Source organism: Mustela putorius, unplaced genomic scaffold (assembly GCF_011764305.1).
Source record: "Mustela putorius furo isolate JIRA1106 unplaced genomic scaffold, ASM1176430v1.1 tig00004033_pilon_pilon_pilon, whole genome shotgun sequence".
Taxonomy (NCBI): Eukaryota; Metazoa; Chordata; class Mammalia; order Carnivora; family Mustelidae; genus Mustela; species Mustela putorius.
The window spans coordinates 4,579,870-4,600,819 of NW_025422169.1; the positions used below are offsets into that span (position 1 = coordinate 4,579,870).

The 20,950-nt window shown below is 42.0% G+C and overlaps 1 protein-coding gene across 1 annotated transcript in view; it reads right to left on the bottom strand.

Annotated features, from left to right (window-relative positions):
• Window positions 1-11,587, bottom strand: part of NET1 (neuroepithelial cell transforming 1) — a 59,350-nt gene extending 47,763 nt beyond the window's left edge. The window contains exon 1 of the mRNA XM_045072328.1: window positions 11,315-11,587. Coding sequence (XP_044928263.1) covers window positions 11,315-11,442 — 128 coding nt within the window. The 5' untranslated portion in view covers window positions 11,443-11,587. The remainder of the gene's footprint in view (window positions 1-11,314) is intronic.
• Window positions 11,588-20,950: the final 9,363 nt, after the last annotated feature.

Below are 20,950 nucleotides of genomic sequence, written 5' to 3' on the forward strand. Positions count from 1 at the left end.
GTAGTTTATTCTCTGATCTAGCCCATTTCTTGTTAGGCCAGGAATAATTATTAGTAATGCGTATAGGTGGAAGTGAGCTCCAGACCTATGCGTCAGGCTGATTAAAGGGTGGGCATGCATGCGTACATATGCACGTGCATACACACACACACAAACACACACACACACACACACTCTGTACTGACTAGTTTCACTTTAAACTCCTGACTGTAAATTTCAGGTAGGTCTTCACTTTAGCCCAGCAATGCTATTACTTGTCACTTTTCTCACTTCCTCTCCACCTTGTCACTTCTTCTCCTACTCTTGGAAGTAATTATTTCAAACCTTTCTCTCTTTACTCTTCCAATATGCCCTCCTCAACCCTACCTCACTTTCAGCTTATGACTTTGCATCTTATAATATTATATCCCCCACATTTACATTGTTCAATCTACCGATACACCCTAAACAACGTCTTCTCTTTTTGTTATAATGTATAAGCTGTATTAACTAAGACCAAACCTTCCATTTATACACTGGGTTATATATTCTCTTTACTACTCTAAAAGAAGCCAAAGACAAAACACGGTAACTTCAAAAAATACCGAATAATGAGTTATGAAATGTAAACAGACATTCCAACAATTTAAAAATTGCTAGAGGAAGATCCTTCCTGAATAAGGGCACATAGTCAGTGTAATAAAGTCTTAAGGAAAAGCAATTGTGTGGTCAATGGATTTGTGAACAGAATTAGCTGTTCATTTTCAGAGACTATCTTTACGTGAGTGAACTATTAACAAACTATGATTATTTGGACTTAGGTATTTTGCAGGCATTTACTCTATAATGAAGTATTGCTGTCAATGATAAAAATTTGTGCTTTCAAATGAAAATTAGAATTTTTGAAAACAGTATCCATCATTGTGAGTATGACATCTCAACACTTAAAAGCTTTTCAAGTGAGACTGGTGATTATATAAATGACTGTGATTTATTGATAACATGTAACAGTATGTATCAACCTTTGGAAGAGCTACATAACTCAGTACACCAATACTTTCTAAATGACAAATACATAGTGTCACAAAATCATGGTAAGTAGAGCAGGCCTATTAAAAAATTTAAAAGATAGTGGATTTTAATGTAACAGAGAATGAAGAGTTCATTCCAACATTTCAGATTCCAAACTGCAGCCAAACTTTAAGAAACCACCACTTGCCAAGTTTTGGTATATTATCAAAGAATATCCACAATTGTCTGAGAAGACTATTAAAGAGCTCATGCACTTTGAACTAAAAATCTGTGTCAGGGTAGATTTTCTGCATAAACTCATACACTTCATTCTCTATAAACTTCATTTTTATATGCTGCAAGAAGCAAATGTAAGAATCCTGTTATCTTTTGTTAAGTTAGATACTAGAAATCTGCAAAACTTATAAAAACTCCAGACTTCTCACCAATTTGTTTTTAAAAATCTTTGTTTTAAAAAATATGTTGATTTTGCAAATATGTTGTTAGTGGGTCTGACTGCTAAAAGAAATTTAAGAAATTAATCATTTTAAATAAATATAATCCACATCAACACAAGCTCTTTGGTGTCCTCAGCAATTTTAAAAAGGGTACAGAAGTTGTGACAATGCAAAAACAAGAACTGTTGCCCTAGAAAAAGCCTGTACAGGTCCAGAAAGAAAATGTACACCAAAATATACCTTATACAATATACCAGATAAACTCCCTATGAATTATGGAAAAAGACTTAAAACTATTATAGTTAATAAATTTCACTGCATAAAAATATCATAACATATTTAATTTCCTTCCATTTTTTCCTAACCTTTTTACTATAAAAATGTGTTGTAATATATTGTCTTGCACATACACCCATATATACCTGTACCATTATTTTCCTAAGATATAAATTCTTATACATACAGCGCTCAGCTTAAATATATGCACTATTAAAATTTTGTTTTATCTGCCAAATTTCTTCTACATTCATCTAATGGGAGTACCAGAGGAGAGAAAGGAACAGAAACTGTATTTGAAGAATTTATTTCTCAAATTTACAGAAAAACAATAACTACACATCCAGAAAGCTCAGTGAACTCTAAGTAAGATAAACTCAAGAGGATCCAAACACATACCACAGTAAAAATGGTCAAATGTAGGAGACAATTTTAAAAGGAGCAAGAGAAAAATGACTTGCTACTTAAAGGTAATTCCAAGAAGATTAATGGCTGACTTATCAGCAGAAACTACAAAAACCAGAAAGCAGTGAGATGCCATAGTCAAAGGGCTCAAAGAAAAAAAACTATCAACAAAGAATCTTATATCCAACAAAACTATCTTTCAAATATGAAGGTGAACTAAAGACATTATCAGATACAAAAACTGAGAAAATCTGCTGTTTGTAGACCTGACTCATATATTAAAGGAAGTATTCAGGCTAAAAGCAAGGAAGCCTACATGGTAATCTGAATCTACCCAAAAAAATAAAGAGCACTAATAAAATCAGTTTAAATGAGAAAAAAAATTCATAAAGAAATTAAAATGCCATAAAGTAGAAAACATTCACTTAATGCAAAAGAAAGCAATAAAGGACGAACAGAGAAACCAAGGTTACATATAAAACAAAAAGTAAAAGAGCAGGCATAAATCAAACTATATCAATAGTTAACATTAAATGTTGAGAGGAGTAAATCACCCAATCAAAAAATAGACTGTTAACTTGGATCTTAAAAAAAGAAACATAGGGGCACCTGGGTGCTCAGTGGGTTAAAGCCTCTACCTTAGGCTCAGGTCATGATCCCAGGGTCCTGGGATGAGCCCCACATCCGCATCCGGCTCTCTGCTCAGCAAGGAGCACGCTTCCTCCTCTCTCTCTGCCTGCCTCTCTGCCTACTTGTGATCTCTGCCTGTCAAATAAATAAATAAAATCTTAAAAAAAAAAAAAAAAAAAAGAAACATAATCCAACTATGTATCATTGACCTTTGAACAACGTGGGGTTAAGAGGATGTCATGACCCCTCATCTATGAGATCAAAAATCCATGTTTAATTTTCATTCCTGCAAAATTTAATTACTAAAAGCCTGTGTTGACCACAAATAAGCCTAAACTATAACATAAACAGTAGATCAGCACATATTTTGTATGTTGCATGTGTTCTATACTGCATTCTTACTATAAAGCAAGCTAGAGAAAATGTTATTAAGAAAATCATAAGGAAAAGAAAATATATTTACAGTACTGTAAAACATCCATGTATTAGGGAGACCCATGCAGCTCAAACCCATGTTGTTCAAGGGTCAACTGTGCCACCTATAGGAGACATACTTCAGCTTCAAAGATACAAATAGCTTGAAAGTAAAAAGAAAAAGATATCATGCAAGGAGCAAACCACAAGAAAGCTAGACTGGCTAGATTAGTATCAAACGAACTAGACTTTAAAACAAAAAACAGTTGCCAGAGATAAGGGGGGCAATTTTATAATAATAAAAGGCTCAGCCCATCAGGGAAGAATAGTAATTACAAATATATGTGTATCTAATAACAAAATAAAATACAGGAAGCAAAAACTGACAGAAATGAAGGGAAAAACAGACAATTCAACAATAATAGTTTCAATACCTCATCTTCAATAATGGTAGAATAACTAGAAGATCAACAAGGAAATACAAAACTTGAACAACCCTATAAACCATTTAGATCTAGCAGCTACCTATAGACTACATCCAAAAGAATATACATTCTTTTCAAATCCATATGAAGCATTCTCCTTGAGAGACTATATTCTATGGCACAGAATAAAATTTAGTATATTTAAGGGGATATAAATTTAATATATTTAAAAGGATATAAATACAAAATATGTTCTCAACCACAGTTGAATGAAATTGGAAATCAACAACAGGAAGAAAATTGGGTAAGTAATAAATATGTGGAAGTTAAACAAAGCACTCCTAAACAATCAATGGGGCGAAGAAGAAAGCAAAGGGAAATCACAAAATAATTTGAGATGAGTGATAATGAAGACACAAAATATCAAAACTTGTAGGATACAACTAAAGCAGTGCTTGAGGGGAAATTTATAGCTATAAATAACTATATTAAGAAAAAGATTTCAAATAAATACTTTTCCATTTAAGACAATGGGTAAAGAAGGGAAACTTAACCTAATGCAAGCAAAAGGACAGAAATAATAAAGGTTAAAGCAGAAATTATTGAAAGAGAGAATAAAAGAACAGTAGAGAAAAATCAATGAAACCAAAAGCTGGTCCTCTGGAAAGATCAACAAAATGGACAAATGTCTAGGCAGATAGGACCCAAATTACTAGAAACAGAAATAAAAGAGGTGGCATTACCACTTACCTTACAAAACTAAAAAGGATTATAAAGAATACTATGAATAATTATATACCAACAATATTAACTTAGATGAAATGAGCAAATTTCTAAAAGACACAAACTACTGAAACTGATTTAAGAAGTACATTTTTAATAAGGGAAGAGACTAAACTAGCAATCAAAAAACTATCCACAAAGAGAGGTGCCTGGGTGGCTCAGTGGGTTCAAGCCTCTGCCTTCGGCTCAGGTCATCATCTCAGGGTCCTGGGATCGAGCCCCATATTGGGCTCTCTGCTCAGCAGGGAGCCTGCTTCCTCCTCTCTCTCTGCCTGCCTCTCTGCGTACTTGTCATCTCTGTCTGTCAAATAAATAAATAAATTTAAAAAAAAAAAAAAACAACTATCCACAAAGAAAAGCCCAGGTCTAGATGACTTTATCCCTGACTCCTACCTAACACTTACAGAACTAATACCAAGGGGCGCCTGGGTGGCTCAGATGGTTAGGCGTCTGCCTTGGGCTCAGATCATGGTCCGGGGGTCCTAGGATCCAGTCCTCCAGGTCGGGCTCCCTGGCAGGGAGCCTGCTTCTTCCTCTCCCTTGACTGCTCCCCCTGCTTGTGTTCTCTTGTTCTCTCTGTAAATAAAATCTTTAAAGGAAAAAAAAAAAAAAAAAACATCTAAAACCAGTTCTTCATTAAGTCTTCCAAAGACTCATGAGACCAGTATTACCCTGATACCAAAACCAGAGAGATACTGGAAAAATCTTACAGACCAATCTCTTGTGAATGTAGATGGAAAAAATCCTAAATAAAATATGAACAAACTGAATCTAACAGTATAAAAGTTATACACCATGACTAGGTAGGACTTCTATCAGGAAGGCAAAGTTGTTATAACACCTAAAAATTAATGTAATTAATTAGTTTTTTCAGTAAATTTTGAAAAGACCAAAATTGGGGTTGGGGGAAGAGAGGCATTTGACAAACTCCCACATACTCTCAAGATAAAATCACTCAAAAAACTAGGACCAGAAAGGAACTTCTCAGTCTGATAAAGGCATCTATAAACCCCCACAGCTAACATCATAGTAAAGGTGAAAGACTGGATGCTTTAGCCCTAAAATCAGAAACTAAGGATTTCCAGTCTTGAGGACTCTATTCAACAGTGTACTGGAGGTTCTAGTGAGGGCAATTACGGAAGATAAAGAATTAAGGTATCCAGGTGGGAAAAGAAAAAATACAACTATTTTTACTCATTGATGACATAATGTTGTATGTAGAAAATTTTCAAAGAATTCACCAAAAAGCCCCCATCACTTATTAGAATAAATGAATTCAGCAACAGGGCTGGATACAAAAATCAATTGTAATTTTATACACTTGAAATTATGAAATTATAAATGAAGTTAAGAATTAAATTCCATTTGTAATAGGACCTGAAAGAAAAAAAAGTTTAGGAGTAAATTGAACAAATAGTACAAAAGTTATACTCTGAAAACTACAAAATACTGCTGAAAGAATTAAAGAGCTAAATTGTTGGAAAAACATTCCTTGTTCATAGACTGGAACACTTAACATTGCTAAGATGACAATATCCCCCACAACTGATTCAGTGTAATTCCAATCAGAATCCCAGCTGACTTTTGTAAAAATTGACAGGCTGATACCAAAATTCACATGGAGGGGCGCCTGGGTGGCTCAGTGGGTTAAAGCCTCTGCCTTCCGCTCAGGTCATGATCCCAGGGTCCTGGGATTAACCCTGCATCATGCTCTCCTAGGCAGGGAGCCTGCTTCCCATTCTCTCTCTGCCTGTCTCTCCACCTACTTGTGACTTCTCTCTGTCAAATAAGTAAATAAAATCTTAAATAAAATAAAATAAAAAAAATGACATGGAGTTGCTAGAATCCCAAAATAGCCAAAACAATCATGAAAAAAAGAAAAAAGCTGGACTTGTATGTCTGGATATCAAAGCTTACTACAAAGGAATGATAATCAATAAGGTGTGGTGCTGGCATAAGGATATACATACAGATCAAGAGAATAAAATTAAAAGTCCAAAAATAAACTAAGATACCTATGGGCAACTGGTTTTTGACAACGTGCCAAGCCCATTTGATGGGGAAAGAGCAGGTTTTCCAACAAATGGTGCTGGAATGACTGGATAGGCACAAGAAAAAGAAACAGTACCTCCATACTTCACATCATATCTAAAAATTAGCTCACATGGATCAAAGATCTAAATAAAAGAGCTTAAACTGGAAAATCTAGGGGTAAGCCTTCACAACCTTGAATTTAGCAAAGGATTCTTAGATGTGACACCAGAAGAAAAAGCAACAAATGTAAATAAATTGTACTTCACTGAAATCAAAAACTTTTATTCTTCAAGGGACAACATCAGGAAACTAAAAAGACAACCCAGGGAATAAGAGAAAATATTTGCAAATCGTATATCTGATAAAGGACTTGAGGACACATAACCCAATTTAAAAAAACGGGCAAAGGATGGCCCACCAAAAATGGCCACAGGATTCCATTCATATGAAATATCCAGGACACAGCCATACAGAGACAGAAAGATAAAGGAGGAGGGAGGGGTATTAGGGAGGGGATAACTGAAAGGCATGGATGGGGTTTCTTTTCAAGATTAAAAAAATTTTTTTTTCTTTTTATTAACATGTATTATTTGTCTTGGGGGTACAGGTCTGTGAAAAAAAAAAAAAGGTTTAAAATTAACTGTGGTGATGGCTGCACATACCTGAACACATAGAAATACACAGTACCTTTTAATGGGTAAAATTGTATGTATGTGAACGCTGTTAAAAAAAGTCAATCATACTTTCATTTTTCTTCTGTTGTTTTTCAAATTAGTGTACAGTGAGTTTACCTACAAAAAGTTTTATATTTAACTGATTTACTAGTCTTTCTCCTTGTGATTTCTGGATTTGATATCAGCTTAGTTATTTCTTGCTCCATTATCAATTGATATCACCCTGTCATATTTTATGTTTTCTAGAAAATAGAATATGGATCAATTACTTTCCTTTATGGTTTGTCTCCAAGTTCTTCTCACTTCATTTCTATCCTCATGCTGCCTGTGTTACCACCTTTTCCTCAGCAGACCTCATTTCCACCCTCACACACAAAAAATGGGAGCCTCAAATTCCTTCTCACAACCTCCCCCATTCCCCAAAACTTACCAAGTATACCATCCATAGCTCTTAGTCAGGCTAAATTCTCTCTCCACACTTAATTTGAATTCCATCCTTTTCTGCCTTCTTGCTTAATCACCCCTTCTCTCTGGTCTCTTCAACGTCTCCATCTACCTATCTCCCAAGGGTACCAAGTTTATCCCTTAAAGAGTCTGCCCCACAAAACTCTGTTGTCTCCCTCCATTATTTGCCTTCCTTTTGCAGGGAAACTTCTCGAAGTACAACGCACACTCAATATTTGTTTTCCAAGATCACTGCCAGCTCTCAGTTTCAAACACGCATCATTTTTCATCCAGGATACTGCAGACTGACTTCCCACCAAAGTCAATGTCTATATTCGGGATTTTTAATTTGGTATCCATAATTGGACTGCAAGGGACCACAAATCTGATATTTTATGTACATCAGCACTTTTTTTGGGAATCGTTTTTATAAGACTTAAAGAGTGTAATGACCTCAAATGTTACCTATTTTTCTCAAGGAAGGCAGAATGACTTTATAAAATGCAAATATGATCATGTCATTGGCTTGTCTTTCAGTATTTCCCCATCACCTTGAAGATAAAACCCAAACTCTCAAGGCATGCAGATCTTGAAGATCACCTTGAAGATAAAACCCAAATTCTCATGGCATTCCAGATGTGGCTCTTATCTCTTTAGCATAATCTTGCATCACTATCCCTAAGTCCTCCACCTACACAATTAGCATCCAGTCACAGCCTACCAGGTATGCTACTTCAAACTTACACTCACAGCCTTTTAGCATGCTTCTCCCCCATATGAAATCACCCATTCACACCTCTCCGAACTGGTCCTCCAAGACTCACGGATTTCAACAGGAAATTATTTTCTGTTCTTTTCTTAAGTGTCCCTTTTATTTGCATCTATGGCATCCTGTGTATATCTCTACAGTAACTTTTATCACAATTATAATTATTAACTTATTATAATTATTAATTTATCTATAAAATTTCTTTTAAAGTAAGGATATCCATCTTCTACTTCTCGTGTCTTACATATTTCCTGAGTAAATCATACCTCACTCTCTTCTTAAACCCTGCAAACATTCTAAATTCAATATTTTAAGTAGTCTATGATTGCCAGATTTAACGGTCTTTTTATTCCTTACCTAACTTAGACTTTGTAGTCCTTATCAGTAACATTTGACATAGTCTATCATATCCTCTTTTTTGGAATATTCTCCTCATTTGCCCTCCTAGATTCTGTTATTTGGTTCTTTTCTTACCTCACCAGCTGCTCCCTGAGTATCCTCTTTACTCTGACCTTTAAATGTTGGGAGTGCCTCAGCAGTTAGTCCTCAAACTCTTCTTTATTTTATACTCACTATCTATGATTTCAGGTCTGTTTGCTCACAACTCTCAAATTTGTATCCGGTTACACAGGTGGGTTTGCTTTATGAAATTTAACAAGCTAAACACTAATGATCTTTGTACCCTTTCATTCAAGTTTTATAGTTCAATAAGAGGTTAAAAGAAGAGAAAAAAGCAAAAAAGAGAGTAATGACTAGAATAATGTATAGAATTGTTGAATCACCATATTGTACACCTGAAACTAATAACTCCATGTTGATGACACTTCGATATAAGAAAAAAGAAAAAGGAAAAAAATGGTGATGAATTCTTTAATACGAGCCTCATAACCTACCCCAAAGCAAACTTTTCTCATAGTCTTCCTTTTCCGAGAAGAGTAAAACCCATTGTTCTAGGGCTCAGGCCAAAAACCTCAAGAGAGCTCCTTCCACTTTTTCCTTTAATTCCAGTTAATCCATCTGCAAACTCTGTCAGCTGTGTCTTCAAACACATCCCAAATATGAGTATTTTCCACATGTCCCACTGTGATACGATGTCTCAGTGCAGCGCCCTCCCTAGCTGGTGTCTGCTTAGAGCAGTCGCGGTCCTTGTAAATACACATCACATCATGTCCTCTCGCTTCCCAACCCACTAATTCAAATTTCAAGTCCTTTCAGTGGTCTCCCAGGTCCCACCTGATCTGGTCCCAGCCATCTCTCTGACCTCGTCCTCTGCCCTTCTTCCCTTTGTCTCACGCACTCGGTCACCCCGGCTTCGTTGCAGTTCCTTAAACATAGCACATGGCATTGTACTTCAAGGCTTTTGCACGTGCTGCCCCTGTCTCCAAATAGTCCATGGCTTAGTTCCTTAGTTTATTCAGATCTCAAATGTCATCATCATCAGAGAGGCCTTTCCTTTATTTAGCTCTTTAAAAAAAAACCAATGCTACCCTTTCCTTACGTCTACGCAGGCCTTAATTCTCTTCACAGCAGGCCACCTGACATTTAATGTATTTGATTATTGTCTTTCTCCCCCGGTCAGAATTTAAGCTTCCTGAGAGCAGGGACCTCACCTGTGTTCTTCACCAGAACCGCCAGCATCGAGGACCCTGGAGGTGCCCCACTGTATTACGGAGGGAACGTGGAATGCATTTAGGGCGCCTGTTTGCTATTTCTGAAACTCTGCTTTCCCCAGCCGGTCTTTCCTTCCGCTCTTTCACTACCTCTTAAACAGAGGCTGCGATCAGTACCAAGATTTTACAGCGTACACTAAGACAAGGAGTCCTTTAAACTTCAAAATAATAAAAAAATCAGTTTCTAATGGGGGGAAAAAAAAACCCAAAAAACCCAAACCCTAGATTTCTGCCGAGCAGCTTAACAATGGGTTTATAAATGCGTTCCTGATTAAAGGAAGCCGTCGTGGCTCCCAAGAAGGGCCCCGGACAGGACCCGCAGGTAGGGCTGGACGATGAATCGCGCAGGGGACTACGTGAGATGGGCCTCGGGGACTTCCGAAGTGACGGGCGTCGGCGGAATTCTCACGGACAACCGCGGGCGGCCGCCGTTAACCAGCGCCGAGCGCTCTCCGTGCAGGGACTCGGCGCGCCGGGGACGTGCATCCTCGGACCCAGCTGCACTGCGGACGGGGCACTGCCGTCGTGTCACGCGAGCGACGACAGGGCCGGCGGCCTCCAGCAGCGCGACGGGGAGCGCGGCTCCGAGCAGCTCCGAGCACTCGCTCCCAGCGCCCCGTGCGGACACGCGCGCCCCGTGCGGACACGCGCGCCCCGTGCGGACACGCGCGCCCCGTGCGGACACGCGCGCCCCGTGCGGACACGCGCGCCCCGTGCGGACACGCGCGCCCCGTGCGGACACGCGCGCCCCGTGCGGACACGCGCGCCCCGTGCGGACACGCGCGCCCCGTGCGGAACGCGCCGGCGAGGAGGAGCTCAGCGGCCCCCTCCGGCCGCTCGTCGCCGGGACGCTGGCCGCGGCTGGACTCGGACACAGGAACTGCGGCATCCGCACCGCATCCCGCGCGAACGCTCGCTCCCGGGCTCCACGTCGTGCCCCCGCGGAGACCGCGGCTCGGCTCGGCCCGGCGCCCGCAGGCTCCAGGGCAGGCTCAGGCTCGGGGCGTGCACGGAGGACGCGCCCCGCCGAGCCCCGGCCCAGCAGCGGAGGGAGAACCCGCCCACCACCTCCGCGGTCCGCGCCCCCGACTGAGGCCGGGAGGAGGAGGAGGATGTGGAGGAGCAAGAGGGTGAGCAGCCCGCGTCCCCGCCGGAGGAACCGGAGAGCGAGGAGGTGAGTGAGGAGCGCCCCCGCCGAGGACGGTCCGCAGGAGGAGGAGGAGGAGGGCGGTGGGCAGCTCGCCCCCCCCGCGTCCCTCCCCTCTCTCCCCTCTCCCTCCTTCCCACTCCGGCCTCGGAGCGGATGCCCGGGTCCCCCGTCGCTGCCGCCCCGCGCGCTTACCGGCCGTCCGGCTCAGGCCTGGGGGTGTCGGCCGAAGGTTCCCCGCCGCCGCCCGCGTTGAGCCCGGAGGCCCGGCGGCTTCGCCGCCGCGGCCGGGGCTGCTTCTGGGCCGCCAGCTCGGGCTCCATGGCGCGGACGGGGGGGCCTGGGGGTGGGGCGGTGGCCGGGTGCCCGGCAGACCCGCTGGGACGGGCACCGCGCCCGACCACTTCGGCCCGGAGAGCAGATCCTGTCAGGAGGGCGCCGCCACCGCCGCCGCCATCTTCCGGGGTTTGAAAATGGCGGCCGTGCGGCGGCCAGCCAATCGGGAGACAGCGGGCGGTTGCTGGGAGACGGGAGGTCCCGCCCCGCGGGCGCGGGCGCGGACGCGGGAGAGCAGTACAGTGGGCGGCCTCGGGTTCCTCCCTCCCGGCTCACCGGTTGGGACTCACGCCACAGGCCAGGGCGAACGGCAGCCCGAGGCCGGCCCTACTACGCGGGGGTGGGCGGCGGGAGAGATCGGACGTGATGACCCGAACTGAGCTGTGGTGGTTGCCGCGGAGGAGCTGAATTACTCGCGTGAGGTAGATCCCAGGTACCTCAGGGAACGGAAAGGTGCTCTCGGAGCGTCTCTAGGGAACCAGCAAAACCCGATCGCGAGTCGTCCTCGGGGGAGGGAGCCCCTCGCGCGCAGACTCTTCCACAGACTTAGAGGATGGAGGGAGTCTTCATTCATCCCCTAAGTCTGTGGAAGCGGCAACGAAGCGGACGGCAAGTGAGGGACCTTCTCCGGTATAAAGACGGTCGTTCTCTAGCTCGTTCCTTGATGTTAAAGGTCCCTTTCTGCGCGTCGGGGGCGCGGGGGCGGGAATGAGCTGTGCGCGCGCAAACGCCAGGCGCGGAAGGGGCGCCGCGACTCCCCGGTCCCCCCGGAGCGACTCCCCGGTTCCCCGGTTCCCCCGGAGCGACTCCCCGGTCCCCACTGAGGTTCCCCCGGAGCGACTCCCCGGTCCCCCCTGAGGTTCCCCCGGAGCGACTCCCCGTCCCCCCGGAGCGACTCCCCGGCCCCCCCCTGAGGTTCCCCCGGTCCCCCCTGAGGTCCCCGGTCCCCCCCGGAGCGACTCCCCGTCCCCCCAGAGCGACTCCCCGGTCCCCCCAGAGCGACTCCCCGGCCCCCCCCCCTGAGGTTCCCCCTGAGCGACTCCCCGGTCCCCCCTGAGCGAGCGACTCCCCGGTCCCCCCCTCCCCCCAGAGCGACTCCCCGGTCCCCCCGGAGCGACTCCCCGCCCCCCCCGGAGCGACTCCCCGGCCCCCGGAGAGCGACTCCCCGCCCCCCCCCCGGAGCGACTCCCCGGCCCCCCCGGAGCGACTCCCCGGCCCCCCCCGGAGCGACTCCCCGGCCCCCCGGAGCGACTCCCCGTCCCCCCGGAGCGACTTGCCCCCAGCCCGGCGCTCCCGGCCCCCCCGACTCCCCCGGTCCCCCCCCAGAGCAGCAGGAAGGAACGACCCCCGCCCCCCCCCCGGAGCGACTCCCCGGCCCCCCCGGCGGCGGCTGCGGCTTGCGCAGCGCCCCGGGAGTACCCCGGACTCACTGCACAGACCGGGGCGGCCGCGGAGGCGGTCCTGCAAGCCGCGCCCGTGAAAGAAACTCCCGCCCTGCTTTGCTCTCGGACATTTCAGCTCCTTTCCCCGCAGTTGCCTCTTCCTCTGACCTGGGGTGAAAGCCCTCCGACTTCGCCCGTTCTTTGGCTCTTCATTCTCCTATTGGGGCTCCCGCGTCCCTGTGACGAGGTTTGCTTTTCCCCTGTTCATCCCCCTGGTGTTTATAATATCAGAGAAGTAAAGAGAGTTAAATAAAAAATGATAGGGAAGATGTGGTTAGTTATAGTTGATCCACTGGCAAGAGTATTTTCAGCCAATAAAAATTAACTATAAAGTGTATCATAGGATAGGTACTGTAAGTCTGAAATAAAAACATGGAATACAGACGTATATTCAGTATACCCTGAGTTATGAATTATAAGAGATTTAAAAAAGAACATGCAATCAATGTATTAAAATTTCACTAAGTAGACTATAATATTAAATTTTTTTTTACTTTCTTGTATTTCATGATTTTTTAATCATGAGATGCTGAACTTGAATTGCATTTATAACATGAGGACAAATTCTTGTGTTACAAGAATCCTGTTGAGATATCCTACCTTACCCCACTCTCCCCCGGAAATTAAAGAAGAAAGTTTTGCTTTGCAGCAGTTAGAATAAAACATACAGAAATGCTATCTAAGGAGCTTTCTTTTTTCCCTCAAAGTTTGTTTATTTAAGTAATCTCTATACCCAAGGGGGTCTTGAACCCATGACCCTGAGATCAAGAGTCACATGCTCCTCCCACTGAGCCAGCCAGGCTCCCCTAAGGAGCAGGTTTCCACGCAAACATAGATTTACAAATACTCTTTTGGGTGTCTTTCTCAAAGATTATTTCAACAGCTAGTAGACTGGTATGCATTAGTACACAAACCAATACTTCTAAAACCTAGTCTCTCATATTCTCTAAATAAATCAAACTCTTTTTGTAAAACTGCTTACCAAATGATACCTGTCATGCTTGTTTTAGCAACCAGTAAGGTCATCCAGTACATACCAGCTGTATGTAAGTGGGGTTGTAGAGGGAGAATGTTGGGAAAGCGCAGTGTCTTTTATTCGCAACTTCCAGCAGTCTGCCTGACCCCTCTGCACCACGGATACTTCAGTTCTTTCCCCAAGCCCTCAGACGCATGTTTTGCAGAAAAATGAGAATGAAAAGACTTTTAAAGATATCAAAGCTGTGCAGTCTTAAACCGCCAATGGGAAAGTTACTCTGATGGTAAATGTATTTGATGGAGAAAACTCTGATGGTAAATGTATCTGATGGAGAAACTGTCCAGTCATCATATCTGACCAGCAAGAGTATTGCTAGGCGCAACAGGACAGACTGTTTGAAATCAGGCTTCTCGTTTCTTCGAATCTATCATGTGTGTGTGTGTGTAGGGGAAGGGAAAGCTGGTCATTGTTTTGCACCTGTCTATCATCTATTTACGATCTTGGTTTGGTTTTGGATATTTCAAGGAGAAAAACAGTTAAATTGGAAACTGGAATGACGGAGGGGGGCTTTAAGAGGAATGGAACTTGGGAAGAAAAATGTGTGGCCAGGAGAAGTACAATAAATTAGAAGTAGATTGAGGCAAATTGCTTTTATGCTTAGACTGTCTTGGGAGGAGGCCAGTGAAGTTTCAAAGTACAGAGTTCTGTTCGTTGCTGGGGGAGGAGGGAGGTGGGAGGAGAGGGTAGAAGGTAGGGCGGTGGGCACAGTAGGGGTGGGAATGACAATGGGAAGTGATTCTGGCTGTGGCAGCCTGGGTTGCCAACAGAGAATTAGCAAAGATATCTTCACAAATGTCAGAATATCAGTCAGAAAGAATTAGTTCTCAGAGCCGAAGAATTTCTTGCTTAGAAGGTTATTTTTTCTCAATCACTTAGCCAGTGAGTTGACTAGCCTATATTGAAAAATAGTTAAAGAGACGAACTTTGTAAAGAAAGGAAATCCTAACCATACACCCCACACTTTCATACTTGCAAGTTTTTTTTTCCCACTCTCTTTCAAAGACCTAACAACAGCTAACCCATGTGTCCGTGAGGGTTCTACCAGAGAAATAGAGCTAGTAATAAATATTTATATATGTCTATATTTATGTAAAAATGGAGGTTTATGTAGAAGAGAGATTTATGTATTTGTATGTATATGAGGTATGAAGTAGTGTGATATGTGTGTGTGTATGGAAGTGTATTCATGGAATTTATGTGACGTGGGCTCTATAAAATCTGAAGTCAGTAGGACAGACTGGAAGGCTGGCAACTCTTGGGTAGGAGCTGAAGCTGCTGCTGCTGCTTTGCTTCTAAGGCCTTTCAACTGATTAGATGAGGCCCACCCATGTTATCAAGGGTAATATTTACTTAAAGTCAAATGATTGTCTATGTTAACCATATTTACAAAGTGCCTTCTCAGTTACAGATTAGTGTTTGGTTGAATAACTGAGCACCATGGGCTAGCCGAGTTGATACATGAAACTAACCATCACAACAGAAGACTTCTCCAGACTTGAAATTCCAATTATTATTACTTTAGGGAACTTTATTCCTTTAGGATTTAGTGTTTCAAGGAAGAAATAAATTACTAAAAAAAAAAAAAAAGAAAGAAAGAAAAAAGAAAAAAGAAACTAATACTAAGATGCATTTCTTAGGTTATATTTCTAAAGAGACTTTTCTAATTCTGTTCTAATTCCTTTGCAAATTTAAGTAATCATAGCTCTAAGTGAGGTTGAGAATTAAAAAAAAATAATGAAACATGCTAAATGTGTCAGTGGTTCAGAAAAGAGGTAATTAAATCATTTGATTTCCCCTTATCTTGTGTCAAACTAAAAATAATCAGGGGCCAATGGGAGAAATTTGACACAGCAACAAAATAAACATGATTCTGGTTTTATAAAGTGAAACCGGCTTATTCTTTGCCTTTATTATATGGAACTACCAGAACCCTAAAAATTTGGGGGATTATTGGCAGATAGAGACAGATGGGACTGACTTTATGAAGATCAAATTCTGTGACAAGTAGAACTCATAAATTCAGGAGAAAACTGCTGGAGTACACATGATTTTAAAGGAGCTCCCCATGCAGAATCAACAGATACAAGATGCAGAAGGAGTTTTAATGATTTGGAATCATTAAATTGGAAGGTACATTTGGAGCAGGTGAGTCAATTAGCTTCTTCCCCCTCCTCTGCTTGCGAAGTATACTTGCCCATTGGCTAAAGCAGTGAGTGGGGACCCAAAGCTGGAGATATGGAGCAGTGCTTCAGGACTATTCCAGGGAAGATGGGGAACATGAAAGCAGAAGACAGATAGAAGCCACTCCAGCAGTACATTCCAACCTTCCACCTGTATCACCAGAAACAGGCTGTAAAAATAGCACACACAGGCAGGCACACAGAGGTCTAAGACAAAACAGGATAAAAGATAAAACTATGACTGTTAAAAGATTTAAGGAAAGCCTTCACAATGAGAGGGACATCAAAATCCTAAAGGGGCAAGAATTAGAACACAAGGAAAGAAACAGAAGACTTCACAAACACAAACAGAAGACTTCAAAGGGAGAGGTGAGATGCCAATTCAGCCATGAAAAGAAAATACACTAAAATTCTGGTCACTTAAAAATAAATGGGGCACCTGGGTGGCTCAGTCAGTTGAGTGTCTGCTTTTGGCTCAGGTCATGATCTCAGGGTCCTGGGATCGAGCCCACACAGGGTTCCCAGTTCTGTGGGAGTCTGCTTCTCCCTCTCCTTCTGCCCGTCCACCTACCTGCTTGTGCTCTCTCTCTCTCTCTCTCTCTCAAATAAATAAATAAAATCTTTAAAAAATTCTATAAAATAGAATAAAATAAAACTAAACCAAAAGACACATCGATAGCAGAAGCAACACAGATGAAAAGCAAATCAATAGGCCAAAAGTTCTAGCTGAAGAATTTTCCAAGAACACAATGCAAAGACCCAGGGAAAGGAAAATATGAAAGAAGAATACAGAGTCAAAAGGGCAACACTAAAGGTTTCAACTTTTATCTAACTAGAGTCCAGGAGAGAGAACAGGCAGTATGGAGAGGAGAAAATAACTAAATTAAAAAGCCCAGGCCCAAGAAAGAGTAAGACCTGAGTATTAGAAGTATCCTCTAAGTATGGAATGAGGTGATTTTAAAAAGATTACATAGAACCACATCATGGAAATTTTCATGTTCAAAGAAATAAAGAGAAAAATGATAAAAGTTCTCAAAGAAAGCCTATCTATAAGGAACAAAGAATTAGAGCAGTGTAATATTTTTTAATGGAAAGAAGGAATAATGGCCAGTATCTTCAGAGGTTTGAGGACATATGGTTTGGAACCTAAAATCCCATATTCAAACACATTGTTATTATTTAAGGGGGAAGAAAAGGTGAACACATTTTTGAATCTGCAGGAACCTATCAAATTACCATCCACATAACTGAAAGAATTACTTGCATGTATAATCCAGCAACATGACTAACAAATCCAATGAGAAAGAATTAAGTGGGTTACAGGAAGCAGTAGTATATAAAGAAGCAAGAACAATTTATGCTTATGCCTAAATAATTTTTAATGGCTAGTGTAAAAAAATTATTTTAGTGACACCAAAATTTCAGATAATATCAATTTTGGAAGCAAGAGATGTGAGGATAGCATAAAAGGGGAAGATTGAGGGGTGCCTGGCTGGCTCAGTCAGTGGAACATACTACTCTTGATTTCAGGATTATAAATTCAAGCCCCACATTGGGCTTAGGGATTACTTAAAATCTTTAAAAATTTTTTTACAAAGGGGGAAGACTGAAAATATGTGTGTATGTGTGTGTGTATGCACACATGCGTGCATGTTTTGGTGGGTAATAGATTTCTAAAAGACTAAAATATATAAGATTAAAATAATATATAAATTAACAAATATAATCAAATTTGCGTATTAAAAATTTGACATTTTGAGGAACCTCCATGCTGTTTTCCAGAGTGGTTGCACCAGCTTGCATTCCCACCAACAGTGTAGGAGGGTTCCCCTTTCTCTGCATCCTCGCCAGCATCTGTCATTTCCTGACTTGTTGATTTTAGCCATTCTGACTGGTGTGAGGTGATATCTCATTGTGGTTTTGATTTGTATTTCCCTGATGCCGAGTGATATGGAGCACTTTTTCATGTGTCTGTTGGCTATCTGGATGTCTTCTTTGCAGGAATGTCTGTTCATGTCCTCTGCCCATTTCTTGATTGGATTATTTGTTCTTTGGGTGTTGAGTTTGCTAAACTGGGTATTTACCCTAAAGATACAAACGTAGTGATCCGAAGGGGCACGTGCACCCGAATGTTTATAGCAGCAATGTCCACAATAGCCAAACTATGGAAAGAACCTAGATGTCCATCAACAGATGAATGGATAAAGAAGATGTGGTATATATACACAATGGAATACTATGCAGCCATCAAAAGAAATGAAATCTTGCCATTTGCGACAACATGGATGGAACTAGAGCGTATCATGCTTAGTGAAATAAGACAAGCGGAGAAAGACAACTATCATATGATCTCCCTGATATGAGGAAGTGGTGATGCAACATGGGGGCTGAAGTGGGTAGGAGAAGAATAAATGAAACAAGATGGGATTGGGAGGGAGACAAACCATAAGTGACTCTTAATCTCACAAAACAAACTGAGGGTTGCTGGGGGGAGGGGGGTAGGGAGAAGGGGGGTGGGGTTATGGACATTGGGGGGAGTGTGTGCTTTGGTGAGTGGTGTGGGGTGTGTGGACCTGGCGATTCACGGACCTGTACCCCTGGGGATAAAAATATATGTTCATAAAAAATAAAACATTAAAAAAAATTTTGAGAGTAGCAGAAATACTGGAAAATGAGCTACAACTTACAAACCACTAGAAAAATATTGTGGTGCCCAAAGGGAATTCAATTAGGCTATCAAATTGGAGGAAAGTAAGAAAAGAAAAAAAGCCTAGTCAGTGGAAAATGTAAAGTAAGGCAAGAATATACTCAGGCATATTGGTAATCACAAGCAATGTGAACACACTACATTTTCCCACTGAGAGACAGAGACTCTCACTATCCTTACAAGAGACACATCCACAACAAGTTTAAAAAGCAATTGGAGTTCTAGCTCTAGTAATATGTTGGGATAAGTTAGCTGGACCCCTCTGACCACTAAGTGAAACTAAAAATGCCGACTAACACACAAAAGAACATATCAAAAGCGCTGATGAATAAGACAGTAGAGCCTTTCAAGGCCAGTTCCTGAGGGAATGAGAGAGATACATGGAGGCCAGAAACTCCTTCTTGTGTTAAAGGTGCTTGCCAAACAGGGAAGCATCAGTTTTCATGGACCCACTGGGCCCAAGGGAGAGGAATCAATGCCCAACCCAAGATAGTTTCATAGGAGATCCTCCTCCATAAATTTGAACTCCTCAAATACTTATAGAATACGTGTAAGGCCACTCGACACCCAAGAGACGGCAAGGTTTTTCCTCTGGCCTTGAGCAAAGCAGGACATTGGGAGGGATTGCCTCTCAGAATTATAACCACAAGATGGCCCTAGACCAAAAGGTAACCTAAGATCACTTCACTTGGATAGTCTGAAAAATAAAACTTCAGTGCATCAATTTAAACAGATAATGCCCCCTAGATGACTTGCAAAAGTAAATGCAAATAGTCTCTGGAGAAATATGTTCATTCCAAACCTCAAAGACTCCCTTCAAATAAGTTCTCAAAGAAAACCAGAAGCACACAGTCAAAAACAAGTACATAAGGGGGAAAAAAGCCAGCGTTGGTATGAATCAGAAAAAATAACTGACAAAGTAAACAGACCTGCAAAGATGTTTGTTTCATGGAATAATCAGTTAGATTAGGAAACATCTACAGTTACTATGTCTAAACAAATAGAAGACAAGATGGAAGATATCTTGGGGAAATAGTCAATCACCCAAAAAAAAAAAAAAAAAAAAAACAAAAAACAAAACTGGATGTAGCAAATTAAAAAAAAAAAAACTTCCAAAAAGTGAAAAAATATAGTCATTACAATTGGCAACTTAGTGCATGACTTTAAAAAAAAGATTAGGTAAAGTCCCAAAAAGATAATGGATAAAGGGGAAGATAGCTGGAGAAATTAAGCAGGATATAACACAGAGGTATAAAGAGATTGCAAATAGGAGATGTTCAGAAACGTATAAAGTATATAAAAATGTCTAATAAAAAGGAAAGAGAAGGGGCGCCTGGGTGGCTCAGTGGGTTGAGCCTCTGCCTTCGGCTCAGGTCATGATCTCAGGATCCTGGGATCAAGTTCCCGCATCGAGCTCTCTGCTCAGCAGGAAGCCTGCTTCCTCCTCTCTCTTTGCCTGCCTCTCTGCCTACTTGTGATCTCTCTCTGTGTCAAATAAATAAATAAAATCTTTAAAAAAAAAAAAAGGAAAGAAAATGGGAGGAAAGCAATACTCAAAGAAGATCATGGCTGAGAACTCTAAAACTCAGAAAGACATGAATCTACAGATCATTAGAACCAACAAATCCAAAGCCAGACAGGTAAAGAAATCCACATAAAGACAATTACGGTAAAACTAAAGAAGCCAAAGACAAAGATAAATTCTAATGCATCCAGAGAGACCTTAAAGAGAGCAACTCTTCTACTGACAACTTCTTGTAGGCAGGAGTGGGGGCCAGAAGCCAGTGGACTCAGGGAGAAATGCTGGCACAGAATTCCATACCCAATGAGATACCTTTCAGGAAGATGGGTGAATTAAAGGCATTTGATACAAAAGGAAAAAAAGGTAATCGAAAGACCTCACTCAAGGAATTCTGAAGGATTTACTTCAAACAGAAGGAAAAAAAAAAGTAGCAGAAGGAATGAAAAGCAAAGAAAGTGGTAAAATAAACATTGATTTTTATGAAATAACAATAAGGCCGTGTTGGCTTAAATACATGTCATTGGCACAAAAGAAAGGATGCCAACAGATAACTTAGAACACGGGGACAAACAGATATAAGATAAAAGCACAAAATAAGATATCTAAAC